This window comes from Choloepus didactylus, chromosome 13, assembly GCF_015220235.1.
Source record: "Choloepus didactylus isolate mChoDid1 chromosome 13, mChoDid1.pri, whole genome shotgun sequence".
Lineage (NCBI taxonomy): Eukaryota > Metazoa > Chordata > Mammalia > Pilosa > Megalonychidae > Choloepus > Choloepus didactylus.
Window position 1 is genome coordinate 50,002,866 of NC_051319.1, and position 23,449 is coordinate 50,026,314.

At 35.3% G+C, this 23,449-nt stretch overlaps 1 protein-coding gene across 9 annotated transcripts in view; it reads right to left on the reverse strand.

Annotated features, from left to right (window-relative positions):
• Nucleotides 1-23,449, reverse strand: part of TMEM232 (transmembrane protein 232) — a 384,954-nt gene that overhangs the window by 99,892 nt on the left and 261,613 nt on the right. Inside the window, exon 13 of one of the 9 annotated variants that reach the window (XM_037800745.1) lies at nucleotides 19,790-20,868. The exons of the other annotated variants lie outside the window; for them this stretch is intronic. Coding sequence (XP_037656673.1) covers nucleotides 20,811-20,868 — 58 coding nt within the window. The 3' untranslated portion in view covers nucleotides 19,790-20,810. Of the gene's footprint in view, nucleotides 1-19,789; nucleotides 20,869-23,449 lie in introns of those variants that run through there. 9 annotated transcript variants of the gene reach the window in all.

Consider the following 23,449-nt stretch of genomic DNA (forward strand, 5'->3'; position numbering starts at 1 on the left):
AACCTTGGAATTGGGATAGATAATTAGAGAGGTCAGAAAAAAGAAGTAAACGAGACTTCTTCAAAATTAAAAATATTGCTCATCATAAGTTGCCATTAAAAAATGAAACAGTACAACATGTACTGGAACAAAATACAAAACATATATATCTGAACAAGCACTTGTTCCCAGATTTTCTTTTAATAATTGAATTGTAGGATTTCTTAATAGAAACAATCCAATAAAGAACAAGCAAAAGACTTGAACAGATGCTTCACAAAAGATGGACCAGTACAATGTGGGACATGACTCCTGGGATGAGCCTGGACCCGGCATCATGGGATTGAGAAAAATCTCCATCAAAAAGGGAAGCAAAACAAAACAAAATTAAGTTTCAGTGGCTGAGAGACTTCAAATGGGGTCGAGAGGTCACTCTGGAGGATTCTTATGTGCTATATAGGTATCCCTTTTTAGTCTTCAGTGTATTGGAATAACTAGAAGGAAATACCTAAAACTGTCAAACTGCAACCCTGTAACCTTGATTCTTGGAGACGATTGTGTAACTATGTAGCTTACACGGTGTGACTTTGTGATTGTGAAAACCCTGTAGCTCACACTCCCATTATCCAATGTATGGACAGATGAGTAGGAAAATGGGGACAAAAATTAAATGAAAAATAGGGTGGGATGGGGGGATGGAATGTTTTGGGTTCTATTATACTTTGATTTTTATTCTTGTTTTTATCTATTTTGGAGCAATTAAAATGTTGAGAAATTGATTGTGGTGATAATGCACAACTATATGATGGTACTATGAAACAATTCATTGTACACTGTGGATGACTGTATGGTATGTGAATATATCTCAATAAAACTGAATTAAAAAAAAAAAAAGATGGACCAGTAGACAAGTTGCACATGAAAAGGTTTTTAACACTATTAATAATCAAGAAATTCAAACTAAAACAACAATGAGATACTATTATATACCCACTAAAATAGCTAAACTTAAAAAGACTAGCAGTGTCAAATATTGGCAATGATATAGAGCAACTGAAGTTCTTGTACATTGTTGGTGGAGCATTTGGGAAAACAGCTTGGCAATTTCTTATAAAGTCAAATATATATGTACCCTACGACCTAGAAATTCCATTCCTAGATATTCAACATTAGACTACTACTCAGCAATAAAAAAGAACAGACTTCTCTTACACACAAAAATAGATGAACTTTAAAAGCATAAGTTTGAACAAAGATAACTACGGCATGATTCCCTTTATATAGAGTCCAAAAACAGGCAAAACTAATCTATAGTGATAGAAATCAGAACAGTGGTTGTCTACAGGAGCTTGGGATTGACTGGAAATGGGGCAGATCTACAGTGATAGAAATGTTATATAACAATATCTTGCCACCCCCAAAATAAAAATATCCTAACATTCTACAGATATTTTAAAGGATGTATAGGTTGGAAGGACATTTATTTCTATCACACACACCTACCAGTTAAGTCATCACCAACATTCCATAATATACAGGAGAAATACTTTCCTCTCCTCTACTTCCTTTATCAGTCAATTCACAAATACATACACATTACAGGCTTATCAAGTGTCAGAAAACTTGCCAGGTTTTCAATGTTTCACAAGGAGATAAATGGCATGAATCCTGTGTGCAGCTTCTCGCAATCAAATTATAAAAAGAAAACTCATACACAGTCATGGGAACAAGTAAGTGATATCTTCTTTCTTGAGGATAGCAGAATCACTGCAGCACCATGGGGCTGGAATGGCCACTTTGGGACCTAAAAATCATTGGTCAATTTGAGTTGTCAAAGTACAATATTTTGGTTTTTCATCTAGACATATAAATAGCTCTGTGTGAAGAACTTTGACCAAGTGACTAAATCCTTATAAACTGGTCAAAATACAAGAATGTGAAATGGTGTGGTCTGTTTGCAAAACATTCTTCACCTGTCCTCCTATAGCATACAGATTTATAGAATCTCTATTTCTGTAACATTTTTAGGAACACATTTTATTTCTGAAATAAATTTACTCCTGATAACCCACTAAAATGTTTCTCAAAGAAAGCAGCGTTTTCCCATTGTTTCTAGGGCTCTTGCAAACACAAATAGGTGAAACAAGTGGTCTAAACACTTTTTACCTGCTTGCAGTGAAACAGAAAAGAAAAATTTCTGCCCAATGTTGTATTAAGCTGAACCAAATAAAAATGCTGAGGAAGTACTTGAGTTAAAAATAAATCATAATCTGAAGTATTAAACTTTGTGAACACAAAATATTGGCATCTAATCTATTAATTAGCTTCTGTTTATAAAGGAATTGCAAGAGAAAAGTAGAATGTAAATACTAATTAGTTTATTATAATTAATCATTATACTACTTTATCCTTGTGATGTTATACAGCCCTGCAGAGGGAACTTTAATGACATTTTAAGTATAATCAAGGGTAAAAACTTTTGAGTGCCCACTTTATAGGATAACTTTTCATATGACAAATTTATTTCAGGTAGGTTTAGCCTTTGGTTGAATGCATCATTGGTGACCATTTTAAAGGTTCTCCTGGTGTGTGTGATTTAAAAAAAAAAAAAGACCTTCCAGATCCCACACAGTTGGTCAGGAATTGGCTGTGTGCCTGGAATTTCACCATTTAAAAATTCATTCCTTAGGGTCAATAGCTTTGGGGCCTTTAAGAGACCTCCATGAAATTTTCAGTAACTGTTGAAAGAAAAAACCCCTTAAGACATTATAAACTAACACCTCAAAAGTCACTGGTAGAAGCTTGCAAGGAATAAAAGAAGTAGTTTGTAGAAAATTACCTTAAGAAGTGCCTTCAGAAATGGGGAAGAGCTCTCATACATTTCACTAATTTGCTTAGGTCTACCATGTATTAAGACTCTTGTAAGGAAATAAAGTTTTGTTTTGCTTTATTTTTAATAGAGCTACATTGTATTATTCTACAGTTAGTAGTAGGGTAAAAGTTATGCATAATGTAAAATAAATTTTAGAATTAAGATCACTATCAAAATGAGAATTTTCTTTGCTTATTGCTAGAGATTTTGTGATAATAAGGAAAGGAAATAATTACCACAGAAATGTAGGTGGTGTTATAATTGTTGTTTGGCAAATATAAGTATAAAAACATAAATAGTTTTAAATTTTTTATGTTTGTTTTGTTTTGTTTTGTTTTGCAATAAACTTCTTTATGGAGTGTGTTTACGTGTGTGATTTTTAAATAAAATTAAATACATGCAAATACCTACATTAAAGAAAATACCTAAAATTCAAAACCAATTTCAAAAGTCTGACCTTTTAGGATTCTTGGAATTTGAAAAAATGTATCGTTCATATATGCCAGTTCAATGAATTGGTCAAACACTGCCCTCATCAGGTCGGAAATGGTTTACCAGTCTGCAGTTGGCAGGGACTGAAACTATACAGCACTCCTATAGATGCAAAATGAAATTCCAAAGAGTGATTGGGAAGGGCAAGTCCCAGCAGAGGAATTTTCACGAGACACTCAGTTCAAGACCAGTTGCTGAATATAGAAATGGGATATATGGATGAGAGAAATGTAAATTTGTCTGCCTTCACTTTTCAGACCACAATCCATTTTCTTTAGAAGGGAAAATGGCTCACACCACTCCCTTGATTAAGACTTTCCAGTGACCTCCCTTTGACTTAGAAAAAAACCCGAACTCTGCATTTGGAGCCCCGCATGATCTGGTTCTAGCAACAACCTCACCTCCTACCACACTCCCCTCACTCACTCCTCTCTAGATATACTGACAGCCATTTTAGTGACCACCCGTGGTGATCCCTTTCCTTTGTACTCACTGTTTCCTCTGCGGACACTTTTACAGGGCAGGCTCATTCTCCTCCAGGGTCCCCAGCCTAAACCCACCCCCTCAGAGATCTCTCTGGGTTACCTAATGGGAATCCTCCAGTAACTTTCAATCTTATCACAAGGTCAATCGTAATTACCTTATTTGCTGATTGATTTGTCTTCTATTTTAATTTATTAATTATGTGAAAGTGGGCAGTGTATTTATCTCTTTCACAACTATATCTCCAGTATTTAGCACAGTGCCTGGCCTACAGCAGAAATTTCAGCTATGTTTTCCTTCCTATCATTATTTAATTATTATTGCTTTTAATTAGAGAAGTTGGAGGTTTACAGAAAAGTCATACAAAAATATAAAAATATATTGTTGACACTTTGCATTAGTGTGGTACCTTTGTTACAATTGATGAAAGAATATTAAAATATTACTATTAACTACAGTCCATGGTTTACCTTAGGAAGTATTTTTCCCATAAACAACTCTATTAGTAACACCTTGTAATAGTGTCATACATTTGTTATAATTCATGAGAGAACATTACTATATTTGTACTATGAACCACAGTCCTTTGTCTATGACAGTGTTCACTGTGTTTTACAGTCCCACGTTTTATCTTCTAGCTTTCCTTCTAGTAGCATACACGAACCAAAACTTCCCGTTTCAACCACATTCACAAACATAATTCAGCACTATTAATATACTCATAATAATGTGCCACCATCACTACTATCCATTTCCAAATATTTACAATCAACCTAAATAGAAATTCTGCACAAATTAAGCATCAGCTCCCCTTTCTCTATTACTATTCTATCCCCTGACAATCTTTTTTCTATATTCTGACTCTATGAGTTTGCTTATTATAATTAGTTCACATCAGTGATATCATACAATATTTGTCCTTTTGTGTCTGGCTTATTTCACTCAACATAATGTTCTCAAGGTTGATCCATGTTGTTACATGCATCAGGACTTCATTCCTTCTTACAATTAAGTAACATTACTTATTCCATCATATGTACACACCACATTTCGTTTATCCATGCATTGGTTGATGGACACTTGGGTTGCTTCCATCTTCTAGCAATGTGAATAAAGCCACTGTGAACATCAATGTGCAAATGTCTGAGTCCCTGCTTCAGTTCATCTGGAATATACCTAGAAACGGGGTAGCCAGATCATATGGCAATTCTGTACTGAGTTACCTGAGGAATCTCCAAACTGTCTTCCACAGCAGCTGCACCATTTTACATTCCCACCAGCAGTGAATGAGTGTTCCTATTTCTCCACATCCTCTCCAACACTTGTAGTTTTCTGTTTTGTTTTGTTTTGTTTTTAATACTGGCCATTCTACTAGGTATGAACAATATCTCATTGTGGTTTTTATTTGCATTTCCCTATCAGCTAGTGATGTTGAACATCTTTTCATGTGCTTTTTAGCCATTTGTATTTCCTCTTTGGAAAAATGTCTATTCAAGTCCTTTGCCCATTTTAAAATTGGGTTGTTTGTCTTTTTATTGTTGAGTTGTAGGATTTTTTTATATATTCTTGATATTAAACCCTTATTGGATATGTGATTTCCAGATATTTTCTCCCATTGAGTAGGCTGCCTTTTCACTTTCTTGACAAAGTCCTCTGAAACCCTATTTGTTTTAAATTTTAAGGAGATCCCATTTATCTAGTTTTTCTTTTGTTGCTTGTGCTTTGGGTGTAGAGTGTAAGAAACCATCACTTACCATAAGATCTTAAAGATGCATCCCTACATGTTCTTCTAGGAGTTGTATGGTCTTGGCTTTTATATTTAAGGTTCTTTCATCCATTTTGAGTTAATTTTTAATAGGGTGTGAAATGGGGGTCCTCCTTTATTCTTTTGCATTGGGATAACCAGTTCTCCCAGCACCATTTATTGAAGAGATTATTCTGTCCCAGTTGAGTGGACTTGTCAGCTTTGTCAAATATCAGTTGTCCATATGTGAGGGTATATCTCTGAGCTCTCAGTTTGATTCATTGGTATATCTATCTATCTATATTTATATCAGTACTATGCTGTTTGACCCCTGGAGCTTTGTAATATGCTTTAAAGTCAGGAAGTGTGAGTCCTCCAACTTTGTTTTTCCTTTTCAAGATTTTTTTTTTTTTTTTCATCTAGGGCCCCTTATCCATTCAAATAAAGTTGATAATTGCTTTGCCATTTCTGCAAAGTAGGCTGTTGGAATTTTGATTGGGATTACATGAATCTATAAATAATTTTGGGTAGAACTGACATCTTAGCAATATTTAATCTTCCAATCCATGAATACAGAATGTCCTTCCAATTATTTAGGTCATCTTTTATTTCTTTTAGCAATGGTTTGAATATTTCTGTGTACAAATCCTTTATATCCCTGGTTAAATTTATTCCTAGATATTTGATTCTTTTAGGTGCTATTGTACATGGAATTTTTTTCTGTATTTCCTCCACAGAGCTCATCACTAGTGTACAGTAACACTACTGATTTTTGCATGTTGTTCTTATATCCTGCCACTTTGCTGAACTTGTTTATTAGCTCCAGTAGCTTTGTTGTAAATTTTGGGGGGACTATCTAAATATAGGATTATGTCATCTGCAAATTGTGAAAGTTTTACTTCTTCCTTTCCAATTTGGTGCCTTATATTTCTTTTTCTCACCTAACTGCTCTAGCCAGAATTTCTAGCACAATGTTGAATAACAATGGTCATAGTAGACATCTTTGTCTTCTTCTAGATCTTAGAGGGAAAGTTTTCAATCTTTCACCATTGAGTACAATGTTAGCTGTGGGTTTTTCATATATGCCCTTTATCATGTTGAGAAAGTATCCTTCTATTCCTATCTTTCAAAGTGTTTTTATCAAGAAAGGATGTCTGATTTTGTCAAATGCCTTTTCTGCAACAATTGAGATGATCATGTGGTTTTTCCTGCTTGATGGAAAGATGGATTTCTTATTTACTGAGAAAAAAACATGAGATAGGCAGGTTTGGGGCAGAGAGAGATGAGTTCAATTTTGGATATGTTAAATTTGAAATACTTATAAGACCAACTAAATGAAAGCAAAATGCAGGTGGTTGCATATATGAGTGTAGAATTCAAAGGAGAAATCCAGAGTATAAAGGGACCACTTAAGACCAACATAAAAATGCTGATCATTGTGAACCTTACTAACTTGAATAACTGAATGATTTATTTCACTTTTTGTCCAGATGCTTTAGATATATGCTCCCAGAACCTAGCTGAGTCAGGTCTGCCTATGTTGGAATTCTGTGAGGTAATTTTGCCAAGAACTTTGTTCTCCGTAAGCCCATTCTTCTAGCACTATAATTCAGAAATACAGAGCACAGCCAGTCTTTTGTGCAGCTTGATTTATAGCAGAATTATCTTTTACTTTAAAAACACTAACCTGAGTGGGTTGTCAAATGACTGGGCATTAAACGGAGCTGTGTGACTTTCTTAGAGAAGAATGTTGCCCTTGATTTTTCTGTATCCAAAAAACTGACCCTTAAAATTGTACGAGGACATAGGATAATTGAGCTTTTGCATGTGGCTCTTTCTCCTTTCTTCCCTCTGTTTGTTGTTTGCAAATTATACAATAATGTATTATTTGGAATAACTTGACAGTTTATAAGACTGTATCAATCAGGCAATTTGCAAGAAAGGCACAGGATGAATGTGTGTAGCTATTGTATTAGTCAGTGTTCTCTAGGGAAACAGAATCAACAAGAAATATCTGTAAATATTATGAGATTTTTATAAAAATTGTCTCATAAAACTGTGAGAATGCACAAGTCCAAATGCCATAGGGCAGGTGGCAATCTGGGAACTCCAATGAAGGTTTATGGTAAATTCTCTGGGAGAAGCTGGCTGTCCAAAGTCAAGATGGAAATTCTCTCTTCTGACTGCTGAAATCATCACTGCTCCTTCTAAAGCCTTCAACTGATGGATGAGATGTCTCTCATTGTTGAAGGCAGTCTCCCTCAGTAGATTGTAAATATAATCAGCCACAGATGCAATCAACTTACTTATCATTTAAGCCCACAAAATATCCTCACAGTAATAATCAGGCCAGTGCTTGCTTGACCAAACTAGTGGATACCATCACCTGGCCAAGATGACACATGAACCTAACCATCACAGCTATAAATGAAAAAAAAAAAAAAGGTATTTGTCTATTTTTAGACATAACAGTGACAATTAACAGTGTCATTTAATTAGTTATTTTAAGCTTTGTACTAGTTTTCATCTTAAAATGTGAACTTTTATGATTTTCTATTAAAACTCTCCTTTGAAATGTAAATCAAGGGAACACCAATTAGAAAAATAAATAAATATAAAGGACACATTTAATATACCTACTTTAACAGAGGAAAGTGGGTTCATCCAAAGTTTAATGTGCTGGGCTGAGGAGAACAGAGCTGGAATACTGAAGATAATATACATGTTTCCACATGAGTATGACTAGGCACTTGTTTGCATACAAGAATTCCTGAAGACGGTAGCTCAAGAAAGTTAATAAATTTGAGTTGATTATCATCGATGTGCCCACAAGAGAGTCTATTTGAACATTATGACAACTTCCCAAAACCAAATTGAGAATGAGGGAATGTCAGGTCTTATCCTAATTCTGTGTCCTGTCCTGGTCCTGATCTCCTTGGTGATCTTGGACATGTCATTTAACCTTGCTAAGGCTTAGTTTCCTCCAATAGAAGAAACGTATCGGACTAAGGACTCCTGTGCTCCTATGGCTCTTCCATGGGCACGGCTCTTGAAACTGGTGACAGTCCCCTTCTCTCCTGCCCTGGCTGATCTGTCTGTTCATTGGTAGGCCCAGAATTTGGGCAGGGGTGAGAATGATGAGTGGTGGCAGGTGACTATACTACTCCTGCATGGTTTCACGGTACCACCTACTTGTGCACCCAAATCAGGCTCACACATCTCATTCCTTGCATCTCCTTATCATTAAAACATAGAGGGTGATTATTGTTCTGGGCTAGTCTCACCTCCAATGACTCTGTAATGGTCATTTGTTTTCTACCAAGACTATAAGACTGTGCCAACCACAGTAATTGGTGGTCCCAGTTACATAAAGGACTAGAAGCCTACTTCTTTCACACCTTAAGAAACCACTGGGTATTAAACTGACAATTCTTTTCCATCAACCAAGGAGTTTTAGTTTTAGTTTGATCTGGTTTGTGTGTGTGCGCGCATACGCGTGAGCCTCTTTTTCCTCAAATTATTGAGTACAGTTATTTTTAAAATCTACTTAAACTTGAACATATAAATATATTTTATGGTCAATTTTACCCCTCATCATTTTATTCCCCAACAGGATGTAAATGCAAATGGGCTGAGGAAACAGTATTAAAGGTGGTTGGTTCACATACTGGAGTGAAATATGGCACTCCATATTTCACATATATGACACTCATATGTCACCGAGACAGCCAAATAGGATCATTCAAGCCCTAAAGGGAATTTCAGGGGTCTCAATTACCCTCTTTGGCTGCCACATCAATCAAATTAACTTTCCCCTTGTCCAATGCCCATTCATGCTGTAACACGATAACCACAATTAAAAGTGAAAGATACGGAACAGCCTTCTGACAGTGAGGCTTGCTTAGCAACAGAGCATGTGAACAATGAATAATTTCCATGTCTGATGACCAGAAACCCCATTGAGTCAGGAATGGTTTAGCAGCATTCCTGACTGTGAAAAGGAAACAGTGAAAATGCCTTCTTGAAAATGGTGTTGATGCTTTCATTTAATTGGTAAGTACAATCTTTCTTAAACATACAGTGTTCTTTCTATGAAGGTTCCCAAAATGCAATTATATTTTTCTTCTTCATATCATTCAGCCAAATGACCACTACCTTGGGCCTATCACTTTTTCATGCCGCCAAATGTATCTGATCCAGTGGTAATAAAACTGAAGTACAGGGCTAAACCATCACTGCTTACTGAGACCACTGTAGGAGAATTTACAGTAAAGCCACTCACTGGGACTATCTTGGCTCATGTGTAACACTGGTGGATTTCTAGCTTCCAGAATTTAGAGATTTTCACAACACTGGATTATTAATATGGTAGTACATGGACCTGAACAAGAGAGAGAAAAAAGGAGCTGGCAGATTATGTGACTTTTTTTTTTTTTTTTTTTTGATATGCATGCACTTGTCACCCCCTCTTCTTGCTTGCAGTCGGTATGCTTAATGGGTAGTTGATTCTTTGGCCAGCTGTGTTTAGAATTCTGCATGACAGCAAGTGCTATCTGGTAACTGAGAACAGCTAGGATGAATATAGAGATGTTAGAAGCTTTTCCAAAATGAGGAGGGGAGTCTTGCTGGTAGATTTAGGGAACCTGGGCTCATTCAGTTGTTTCTGCTGCTGTGGCTGCCATTTCCACTACTATATAGTACATATCTCTACCACATTTACCACCACTACTGTGAAATGCTGACAGACTGAGAATAAGCCTATTGAGAATTCAGGCTGGATTAATCCAGCTCACACGCCTCAGAGACCAATCTGTAGAATGTTAAGCAAGAGGTGCCTGGCCCAGGTTCTTGGTATGAAATTAAATGCTCTAAGTCCATGGGCTGTGTCACTGCCGAATCTTACCAGGTTCCTCTCTCCCAGCCAATTGCAGGAGCTTGGGGAGTTGACTGGGAATCAAATGGAATTCACCTTTTACTGTTCTCCTCCCTGCACTTTATTCATGGAGAGAAGGTGAATACTATAGGGATAAGATTCATAGGCATTTGGAAATTTGTGAGGATAAGTAGGCCAGATTTTAAAATGCATGTCCAGCAGATAGGGACTCCTAAAATTATTGCTGGCTGCAACACATGCTATTTCTAGCCCAGCAAGAAAAGAAGCTGCTGGAAGTATTTTATGTGACCATATTTTGCTATGATTCACTTACTACACTCTCACCTTGCTTGATATCAATATATAATAGGTGGTTGCTTTGTCAGCCAGTTGTGCTTAGAATTCTGTGTGACAATATTGGTTTGCTTTCATAAATGGTTTAGTAAAATTTCAGTGTTTGAGATATGCTTTTTTCTTTGAATAACTTTATGTAGGGGAAAAAAACCCAGAGAGAACCATTTGACATTCAGTGTCTCAACAAGACTCAGGTTAGTGAACTATTGTGAACAGCCAAGATTCTAGTGACACATCACTTCAGAGATGATGGATGTTTAGCAATTACTGACCTTATATTGCAGTGACAGGGTTGCCATTAAAAGTGGAAGCTGTTCAGAATGATAAATGGACATGACAATTTATTAAAGATAGAAGGCATGATTATTGTTGCATGTAAATGCACACTTTTAAGAAGTAAGTGGAAAAAAAAAAAATACCCGAAAAGGGAATTTAGAATTGAAAAAGTTGGGGAAAGAAAAATATATTTCTACTATACTCCAAATTTAAAAGGAAATTCAGAAATTCTAGAAATGCAACAGCAATATGGTTTGGAGATAACAAAGACATGTATGAAACAGAAGTGTTATACAATTTTCACACTTTCATGGAACCCTCTCCAATTCTTCTGTTCAGCGTCTTCCATCACATCCTTTTCCAGTTATTTGCCATCCCCACTGGGCTGTCACAGAGCACCTGCAGCCTTTCTGGAGGAAATTTTCAACCTGTTCTAAGACTTCTGATACCACTGTAGACCTTAGCATGAACAGTTTCATATGATATCTGGTGAATTTGCTTTGATTAGGCTTTGCTTACTCAAATAAAAATGGAGGCCATAAAGTACTAGGAATAAAAGTGCTATAGGAAAAAAGAATAACTTATGAAGTGCATAACTCTGTGTGTTGTTTGCTATACACCTATAGGAGAGACACACTGAGCATTAAAAATGATATAAATATATCCTCAACAAATTTCATATCTTAAAATTTTTTTGAAAGGCCAGTAAAATTAAATTAAGGCTGGTAGGCCTGTGAAGGATACAGAAAGGCCATTCAGTTTTGCCTCTGAGTGGCAATCCGCCTTCAGAACTTCTTGGTTTTTGTTACTTGCCAAATGTTTTATTGGTGGATAGAAATGCATCCCATTGTGTGTCTATAGATATACACAGATATGCATACATTATATTCAGTGTACTATATTACTGCCCCTCCTGACCAATGGGTCTTGTCTACGAACTTGGAAACAGAGTCATGAAATGGTTTTGCACTTAATACATATTTTTAAAGTTTTCATTAGGCTGATAGTGTAAGTTCTTTGGAAGTATGTTCATATAGGAATGACTCTTTGCCATTCTTTTGTCACCTCCATTGGTGTTTTTTGTGAAGTGAATAGAAAGTTCTGCTCAGAGATACTCAAAGAGGGGCATTCTATCACTGTCTGAGTAGCTTATTTAAGAAAGTATCTCTTACCTGCCCTTGAAATCCTATTACCAATTTCTCCATATACTTAAATTTTTTTAAAAGCCCTGTTATGTCATATTTTAGGGTCACTGCTACCTTCCATAAATTTTTCTCGATTTTTGTAAATCCTTCTGGTTTTCTCCTACCACTCTGTTTCTAAGGTTTGGTCTTCATCATTCTCCTTTTCCTGGACATTAAAAGTTGGCATTCCTCAAAGTTCACCCTAGGCCTACTTCTCTCACTCTACATTCTTTACATAAGCAATGTTGTTGTCCATGACATCAATCACCACCTTCATTCAAATGACTCCCAAATATGTACCCCGGCCCAGACTTCTATGAACTACAGACCTGTAAAACACACCGCCTACTTGACATCTCCAGTTAGAGAACTCAAAAGTATGACCTCAGATTCAGTATGTCCAAAATGAAACTCTCCATCCTCCCCCTCTCCCAACCACCCCTTGTCCTCTCCCCTTGTCCCTTGTCTCAGTGAATGGCACCACCCACTGTCCAGTTTCTCAACCTGGAAAAGAATGAACCATCTTCGATATTTTCCTCTCCTCACCTCCTATCATCCTCTCCTATCTAATCCTGTTGCTCTTTCTTTCAAATATCATGTAAATCCATCTGCTTTCTTTTGCCACCAACCTAGTGCATTCTAAGTGCATTCTCCACATAACAAAGCTAATGATGTCAATAGTAAAAATGAAGATATAATAAAAATAATAAATAATTATAATCATTAATATTGTTAGCACATTTATTATTATATCATATCATACATTATATAATGCATCTTAGTATATTTATCAATATAATAATAATAAGCATATCTATTTCTGCTTACTCTGTGCCAGGTGATGCAATAAACACCTTTTGACTACCTTATTAATTTCTCACAAGCACCCAACAAGAAAGGTGCTATCATTACTGCCATTTTATAAACAAAGGCATTTAGGTGTAGAGCAGTTAAGTGACTTGCACAAGGTCACTTAGCTACAGCACTCCATACATCTGATCACACATATGCAGCACCGTTCTACCTTCCACTCCTCAGTCCACCACATAAAACACCTCCAATGCTTTCTCATGCTTCTAAGATAAAGTTGAAAATTCTGACTACCTTTCCAACCTCATGCCCTTGTGACCTCAGTGACCCAGCCACACCACTGTTCTTCAGGTCCTTAAAAATCCTCCATGATTCCTTTCACCATGGGGACTTTGCACATCCTGTCCCTTTTCTTTGCTTACTGCTTCCCTTCTCTGAACCCATCTACCAATTACAAGCCTTCACAACACCATGTACATAATGTACTCTAATGTACATTACCATGCAATGTACACCATGTACTCTAATGGCACTTTTTTTTACTCATAGCACCATGTAGCTCTTCTGCATATCACTTACCATTATGGCAATTTTACATACACATGTGTGATTTTGATTAATGTCCATCTCCCACACTTGATTGTAAATTCGTTTTGGGGAGAAAAATGTATAACTTTATTCATTATTTTATCTGAGATGTCAATAAATCATTACTGAATAAACAAATATATTTAAAAAACAGGAAATCATGTGTGTGTAATATTCCAAATGACTTCATTGTGGAAAACCAATATGTTAGAGAAACAAGGATTAGTACTGCAAAGAATCATCCCTTGTACTGTAGGGCATTGTTTATTTTCCTTTGTATTCTCAGTGCTTACTTAGCTCAGTACCTGCCATACAGAGGTGTTTAGTTAGGGCTTAGTGAAGGAATATGTCCCCTCTATCAGGGGGCCTAACATTTAAATCCATAGCAAGATACCTGCAGGGAAAGGCTGAGTCAGGTGGGGAACAACATTTGCCCTTGAAAGATGGACAGATACCTGAAACACCTGCTCTGTATACTAAGGTACTAAGGTCTCCAAAGAATTCATATGCCTAGTTAAGTACCTGATACTATCAGGAAGATATTTAGAAATAAGGGAGCATAAAGCCATTTAACTAATTGACTTCATATTTTCTGAGAGTTCAGAAAGTGGGGAGACTATACTGATTTGATCAATGCCACAGCCAGCTTTACATTCTAATTAAGTAATAAGCATTTGTTAACTACCGAAAAGCTTAACTTACCCTCTCCTTTGAAAGAGGAAATAGCATGTGGAATACAAAAAAGAACATCTACACACACACACACACACACACACACACACACAATGTAGATTTTGGGTGGGGTTTTTTTTTTTTTGAAACATTTGTCTTCCCATAGGGCTGTCACTTACATTCTAGTTGATCTGTATTTGAAACATGGAATGTTTTCATATCTCACCCAGCTCGTATCAATATAATTGTGAATGAAGAAACCCTAGGGTTAATAATCCTGTGGAATCCAGACACCTGTCTTGGAAACATAAAGCCCCTGCAGTGAAAGGGGCAGCACCTAGAATTCCTGTTCAGACCAAATTTCCATTTCACCAATGGAAAAGCAGGAAAGGATAGAAGACATTAACAGATGGATGGGGACTGACCGACCGCCAAGGTAAGACTGAAAGTAAACTCTGAGTCACGTATTAGAAATTAACATATGATGCATGGTGTCTCTGGCAATTGGATTTCACCTCTGAGTTTTCAGTAGCACTTCAAACTCCAGAAGTTTTAATACCTTACATGATAGCTGATCTTATTCTACAAAGGCTCAAGAAATAGAAGCCCACCTCCTAAGAATTTTTCAATCTTCTCTACATCTTTCCAGCTGAAAATTTTGATCACCGCTGCTAACTATCAACATTCAAAATTTTATTCTTCCACAATCTACCCATCATACCCTAAAAATGTATGGATGACATAATCAAATCCAAATATGAATTGCTTTTTAATTAAATAACAAGGAAGAAGAAGGGAAACAACACATAATCAAAAAAGGAATCATCATGAAATGATATGTTCTCTTTGAAAAGCTGCTAGCAGCAATTCATAGCAAAAATAAAAAACAAAAACAAAACAAAACAAAACAAAATTGCAAAGGGACACAAAAATATAAACCTTCTACTTATTATTTATCATAATCCTACTAAGAATTAAATATAATATTCTGAAGGTAAGAAAGACTTTAGAAAATCTAAATTAGAGAACAAAAAGATAAGAAACTAACATGCCCAGGCTTTTTACCTGCATTACCTTCTATCCTCAGGACAAACCTGAGAGAGATGTACGGCTTTTATATTTTTAAAGATTAGAAGACCAAGGTTCAGAGAAGTTAAGCAGCTCAAAGTCACACCAAGAAGCTAAAATATAAACATATTTGATATTGTATAAAGACTTTTTTCCTGTATAAAACAGAACTGGATAGATTTAAGCACTTCATTTAGGAACTTAGGACCACAGTCAAGCCCGGATGATATTAAATAAAGATCCTCTTTCTAAACTCTCCTTCTCTCTCTCTCTCTCTCTCTCTCTCTATTTATACACACACACACACACACACACATATATATTTTTTTCCTCCATTGGCATTAGCCAAAATCATACTGACTTCCTTGAACATCAGTAATACCTTTCCTAATACTAATTAGGGAGGTACAGGACTCAGGAAAAAACATGTCTCCTAATCAAAATCAAAGTCTCAAAACTGAGAGGCAAAAAATTTAAATAATAATTTTAAAACATTTTTATTACGGTTTAAAGATTTTTTTAATAGTTGCTCAAGGATTTGAAATCAAGTGAAGTTCACATAATGGGGAAGAAAATAGCAAAGTGGACTCAGGAGTCAGAATATCTTTGTTCAAATCCAACTCCTGAACTTAGTGCTTGTGAATCCTTTGACAAGTTAGTTATCCTGCCTAAGACTTGGTATCTACATCTTTAAAATGGAGAAAGTAACTATATATATATATATATATATATATATATATATATATATATATATATATATATATATATGTATATCTAGAGGTCATGCCTTGTTTGCAAAATGGTTCATATTGGATACTAAAGAGAATTGTCCACAGAAGACACCAGAGGCTCATCTTGAACTGCCTGGCAGCTTGCTGGCTGGAACTGGGGGTCCTAACAATCTCTCATTTGGTGCAGTTTCTCCTAAACCCAACTTCCCACAGAGACAATCACAACCTCTATCACAACCCCCTTTCACAATCCATATTAGAACTATTAAAAGCATTTCCCATGGACTCCAGGTTCTGGGAACCTGGCATTTCTAGTACTCCCCTAGCCAGCCGATACCTAACATCAGATGGCTTGGCAACTGAGCCCAAAATACATATTTCCCTACTGAAAGGTAGTTTTTACACTTAAATTTTAAGAAGATAGAGTGGCAGGTAGGCAGGGCCCCTTCCCTTAGAACGAAAACCCAAGGAATGCCCAATTGCTTCCTGGGACCTCAGAATCTCACTTTCTGAGATGATGAGAAATGGGAACCATGCATCTTTTTTTGCTGACCATTAGCTTGTAAAGTTTCTCCATTAAAACCTGTTCTTCAACCCAATTTATGAGATATTGTGGCATTTATCTTTTCCACCTTGCCACCATTCAGTAAACGTTAGCTACTCCAAGTGCTACTACTTTGGAACTAGCTCCTGTTATAAAAAGAAAATGCAGAGGAGACACATTTCTTAAGATGTGGACACCCTGTTTACGAAGTCAGCCATGTAAAATTTCTCATCTAAATTGAAAGTTGTTCTCAACCATTGCTAGTTTTTCTAGGTGCTGGTCTAAGGAATAAGGTGTTCTAACATAACATTTTGAACAAACTATGCATGATCAGAGATAAAGATTTAAGTTAGTATTCTTCTAGTCTTTACATATGTGCAAATAATTAGTTGTTTCTAAGTTTGTAGAGATTCAAGGCATAAGCTTACAGAATATACTTACAAACTTACAGAATGTACTTACAAGAAATCCCAGAAGCAAAAAGTATAGATGTGGGAACTAGTTTTTGAAAATTTGGTTTTCAGAGCTCTGAATTCTCAGCCTTAAGAGAAACTTAAGATAGTTTTACTGACAAAGAGAGAAAAGGGAAAAGCTGTGCTTTGAGTAGGAGCATTATATACCTGGCTTTTAGGGTGTCACTTTTATGAAATAGTAAAGAACATAGTAAGTTTCCATTTAAAAAAAACTAAGGAGCAGGAAGAGCATACATACAATAGAATGTCCCATTCACTTAAAGCAAAACAAAAAACGTCAATCCACTGAAGCAAAAAAGATAAATTTTCTTTTGAAAAACTAAATAAAAGAAAGAAGTCAAATATGCAAATCATTCAAAGCATAATATATGTTTATAAATATTAAAGACAGAATCCCTGCTTTTGAAGAATTAAAGGTTAAAAACAAGTGAAGTGAAATATTTTTGGAAAAATTACAGGTCATGAGATGTAACAGATGCTTCATCAGTAAGGAAGCTCCTGATTTCTCCTTACTAATAAATTTTCAGATTTTGACACTGAAATAAGCATGCTTTATAGTGTTCCAAGGTAATAAAGAAACATATTATCTTAAATTTCCTGTTCTCCTACATTTTAAAGGGTCCCTTTTAATGGGGTCTTCTGTAGGAGTCTTTAAATGTTGGCCTTCTAGCTGTATTTCACAATGCTACTTGTTGCAAATACAAAATGGAGACTTTAAGAATACTAAATAAGGAATTATTGATATTTGCAAAGAGCTGAGCACACAGTGAGCTTTAAATTATGTCTTTACACTTACACCTGTGGTGCCTCAACATGCCCAAGTTTTCATTAGCTCTATTAATTCCAGTTTGTGGGCCTGGAAGTAGGAGGAGATGAAGAATTAACAAAAGGTACAAGCTGTGGGACTGCTTATTAGATGGAGAATCAAGGAAATGGGAAAATACAATTTCTTGAAGTTAATGTTTAGTGAGCCAGTGACATTTTTCAATATACATCTTAGATTTTAATGTTCTTTTCATCAAAGAAGAAAAAGCAGAGATATCCAATGCCCCTAATTGACAACAAGGAGTTTTCAGTCAGGTCTGATCTAACTTTTGTCTTGATGTCATCAAGCTATAGCCTTCTTCCCTTCATCTCTGGTCTACTTGGAGGTTAGTTTGCCCCTGACTGGAGGTGGCAATATGTACAACTCCAGAGGGCACTGTTCTCATCCACTATGTTGTAAATGGTGCAATGTAAATACTGCCCCTGCTGCAGCTATGCGACACTAAGGAACTCCAGCTAGAGGATTCTCAGGCTGCTGTGCTGCTGAGGCTCTCTCATTCAGGGCAGAGACACTAAAATGTAATGAGCTGTGAGAATATGGATAAGCAGATAACATTTTTTTCAAAGGCCAGTGATGAATGAATGCCATTTATTTAATGAACTGTGGATTCTGATGAGATGTTTAATTCACTAATCCCTCAAAAACCCCCAGGACTTTCAGGTGCCTAAACCCACCCCTCTCCTCTTTTATCCTACTCTTCTCTGACTGCATATTCTCTTCCCCTTTCCAAACCTTGTGGGATGAACCTTTCATTACCAGTATGTCTCCCTCTTTCTTATATCTTCCTCCTTTCCTTTTGGTTTCTTTCATCTTTCTTTCTGTTTATAACATTTATTTCTCCTTTATGCTGCTTTGATTTTTTTTTTTTTTTTTTTTCCCAAGCATCATCAATCCATTTTCTCCTTCTCTTTGTCTCTCTCTCCTTTCTTTACTTCTCTGGGTCCCAGCAGGCACCATCCATTTCCAGCTGCCTTTTGATCATCTATTTACCCTTACCCCTGCCTGTTTCTTTAATCTCCTATTCTTTCTATGCAGTTTCTTCTACTTTTCTAGTTTCTTTCATCCTATTCCTTACTTTAAGTGTCCATGATAGGAAACCAAATTATATTTGTTGACTGTCTTCTCCATGCCCCAGACTGATTATTCTTTGATGTCTGTGGTCCTTGAGAATACACAAGATACATTTGGGGATTCTAAAGTAAATCGCAATATTCATGAAACTTAAAGCTAGCATTTTCATTGTATCATTTTACCTTGATAAGTATAATATATATGGTGAAGAATAGCTTTGTAATATTTATTTCTGCACATAAGTCTGCTGAAGTTCAGGCTTTGTGGTCCTCAACCCCAAGTCTAGATAGCATCATCAATTATAGAATTTATGAAAAATGATCAACACTTTTCTCAAACATGTGCCTGTTTTCCTGTAAATGTTTCTTACCCAAAAGGAAAGCCTGCCTGCTGGCCTTCATCCCATCCAATTATCACACCTGTATTTTAAGTCTGCCTTTGGGTAGCACCAACCCCACAATTTTGGAACTTTACTAATTTAAACAAATGCTGAGGAAGAAAATTTTCTAAATCATAAAGTATCTGCTTCAAAAAATTAGAAAATGAACCACATAGTAAACCAAAGGAAAAAGAAGTAGCAGATTCGTATAAATAAGAACATACATGAATTAGAAAATAGAACCAATAAATAAAATGAATGGCTAGTTCACTGAGAAAATAACATAAAACATAAATACTGACTAATGTAATCAAAGAGGAAAAAAAAGGAAGAGTACAAATACACAAAATAAAAATTGGTAAGGGGGAAATAATCAAAGAAACAGAATTAAAAGACTCATAAGAGACTACTTTGCTCAATTATTGGCAAATAATTTCTGAAAAACATGACTGAAATTAATATTTAAAGAAAATACAATTTGCTAAAATTGACTTAAGAAGAAAAGATATTTATAGAGACAGACATTCAGGAATGATGCTTCAGAGATTTTTATAACAGGGGCTTCAAACAGTCAGAATTGGATCTAGTTATGCCTGTATATTCAGCTGAATATCAGCCCTGCCAACTGCCATAGAAAATAGAAAAATCTGGCAAAGTGCTAACCTTAAAAGGCATAAAGTACTGCTGGTTTAAGAGGGAAATTCTACCAAAGTTTAAAAGAGTAGATAATGCCAATGCTACTGAAATTATAAGAAAGGAACTTCCAAAGAATAACATTGGTATCAAAACTTGCCAAGGATTGAACAAAATAAATAAAATTAATTAATCAATCTTGCTTAGGATTACTGACACAAATTTCTAGACAATTATTAGTGACAGGAACCACCAGCACTCCATTGGACTATTATATAATGACTAAGAAGGGTTTTTCCGTACTTATCTATTGCTGCATGAAAAATTACACCAGAATTTAGTGACTTAAAACAACAACTATCTGCTGCTACCAATTCTGTGTTTCAGGAATTTGCACAAGACTCACCAGAGATGGCTTAATCTGGCTGCATACAGTTACAAATGAGCTTATTTATGAAGTTGCATTCAACTAGCAGATAGACTAAGTTGGGGAGCCCAGGAGTTCCTCACTAACATGTCTGGGGCTTTGTTCTTGGCAGCAGCTGAGGGCTTTGGTTTTCCTTCAAATGGCTTTCTCTCCATGTGGTCTCTCATCTCCCAAGGCCTCTCTCCAGCAGAATAGCCTAACCTTTGCTTAGAACTGTGGGATAGAAAGAGAGCAAATATAGAAGCTACAGTTCTCTTAAAGTCCAGGTTGAGAACAGGCAAAGTGTCACTGCTGCTTGATTCTAGAGTTCAAAGCAAGTCCCAAGGCAAGTTCAGATTGAAGAGGAAGGGAAACAGACTCCAACTCTTGATAGGAGACATGGCATGAGTCTATAGGGAGGAAGAGATTGTTAGTGGGTATCATTGAAGATTTCCAGGAACAAGTGATTCAATACTAGAAAATCTAATATAACACTTCACATCAATAGTTCTAAAGAAAATAGGATTGTCCAATTAACAGAAAAGCTATTTTGATAAAAACACTATTTTCCTCAATTAAAATGAGGAAATATGTCTACCTTGGTCCAAATGCTTAAATGGGGAAGACTAGAACCTTTCTCACTAGTAATAAAAAAAAGAAAATAACTGCCACATTCATTAGTATTATTCAATACTGTACTGGACTTTCTGGGGCAATAAAACATAGAAGAGAAATAAGATAAAAATATAAAATCAGAAAAGAGGCAATCAACTATTTGTAGATGAAAAAATTGTGAATTGAAGACAAGTAAATTCAGTAAGTGAAGTTACTATAATAGAAGGGTACAAAATAAATCTACAGAAAGCAATAGTTTTGAACATATACAGAGGCAACCTGTGAAAAGATACATTAGGAGAAAAAACCATTTATGTTAAAAACAAAATTAAGTACCTAGGAAAGAATTTAACAAAAAATTTACTAGAAGAGTACTTATATGAAGATATTTAAACACTACTGAAGAACACAAAGAAGACTTGAATAAACAGAAATACAGGTTTTAATTCTCAACATCTTACGGATGTTAATTTTTCCTAAGTTAATTTAAAATGTACAAGTGATGAGAATAAGAATACCAATAAGCTTTTGTTCTTGTTTTTCTTGTTGTTGTGGTTGGAACTAGATGAGCTGCTTCCAAAATTCATATGGAATAATGAATAAAAATAGCCAGGAAAATATCTGAAAAGGATTAGCAATATACGGGACTAGATCTATTCCATATTAAAATATATAATAAAATAAAGTCATTAAACCAATATATTAAAATATGGTATAAAGTCATATTTAGGCACATGATTAGAATATCTTAGACCAAATGAACAGAATAAAAACTCCAGAGTTAGACATGAAAAAAATGAGAAGTTAGTATTTGATAAAGATAATATTTAAAATCAGGAAAGGTGTTGAAGGGAAACGGACGACTCAATAAATGTTGTTGAGACAATCTGGATGTAAACCTCACATCACCCACAAAAACAAAAAAAATTCACATCGATTAAAATGTACAAAATAAATCCTTAAAAGTACTAGAAGATAATATGAAAGAATTCTATGTTAATCTTGGAATGAAAAGAGCTTTTCTAAACAGATAAGGTAATCTAGAAAGTAGAGGGAAAACTTAAATTATATTACATAAAAACATGACTGTATAACAAAAAAATTAGTAAGCAAAGTTAATTAAAAGATAAAAAATTGTGGGGAAAATAAACATTTGTAGTTCTTTTTGACAAAGGGACAAATAAGGTTCTGACAAAGCAAAGTGAAAAAGACAAAAACCCAATGGAAAAGGGGCAAGAGAAATAAGGAGTTAATTCCCATATAAAGGAAAAACAAATCACTTTTAACAAATGAAAGATGTCCAAACTATTTACTGTAAGAAAAATTAAAAATTAAAACTATATTTAAAAACCATACTTCACTTCTCAGATTGTCAAAACTGTAGTTTGTCAACACCCTCTTGTTGGAAAGACTGAAGAGAAACAGGTACTCTCATATATTATTGGTGGAGACATAAATTTATATAACTCCTCTGGAAGGCAATCTGGAAATATCTACCAAAATTACAAAGGCCCTGAGAATTTATCCTGCAGGTACTCTTGCCAGTGTGTAAAAAAGACATATACAAAAGGCTACTCTTTGTGGCATTGTCTTAGTTGCTGATAATCCAAAACAACCCAAATTCCCTCCAACAGGAAACTGGTCAAATGAATTGTAGTATGTCCATAATAAGGAAAACAGGATAGCTGATTAAAAAAATAACAATGATGAGAAAATTCTCTATATACTGACAAGGAAAGATCTTTAAGAAATGAGGTTAAGTAAAAAATGCAAGATGCAGAATAGTACATTTAGTGTGTTTTCATGTAAAAATGGAGAGAAATTTTTAAATATATTTACATTTTAAAGACCCTGAAAGGATATACAAGGAATTAATGATGTAATTTACTAGGTCAGGAAGGGATGCTGGTAAAAGCAGGCAAATGAGGGTCAGTAACGGAGGGGAGGCTATCACTTTATTTCTTTAATGCATATAATTTTGAAGCATTGCTTCAAAAATTAAATTAATGAAAAAGAATGAGAGAGAATATATTACAAGTTTCCTAAGAGGTAAAAAGGGTATCCTCCAAAGTAAAGAAAATCACACCAATATCAGACGTTTCAATCACAATATAGTATGGTGATAGTTTAAAGGGAAAGCAATCTTTGTTTTTCCACCGTTTTTGTGATTTAAGACAAATTTTTTTCTTGGTATAGTGCCTTTGTTACAAAAATTAAAGAATATTACAATCTTACTGCTAACTATAGTCTCAGTTTGCATTAACTGCATTTTTCCCATGTATCATTCCATTATTAACACCTTGTAATGGTGATATAGAATTTTTTTTAGTTCATGTAAAAACTTTCTTATATTAGTACAATTAACCACCATTGTCG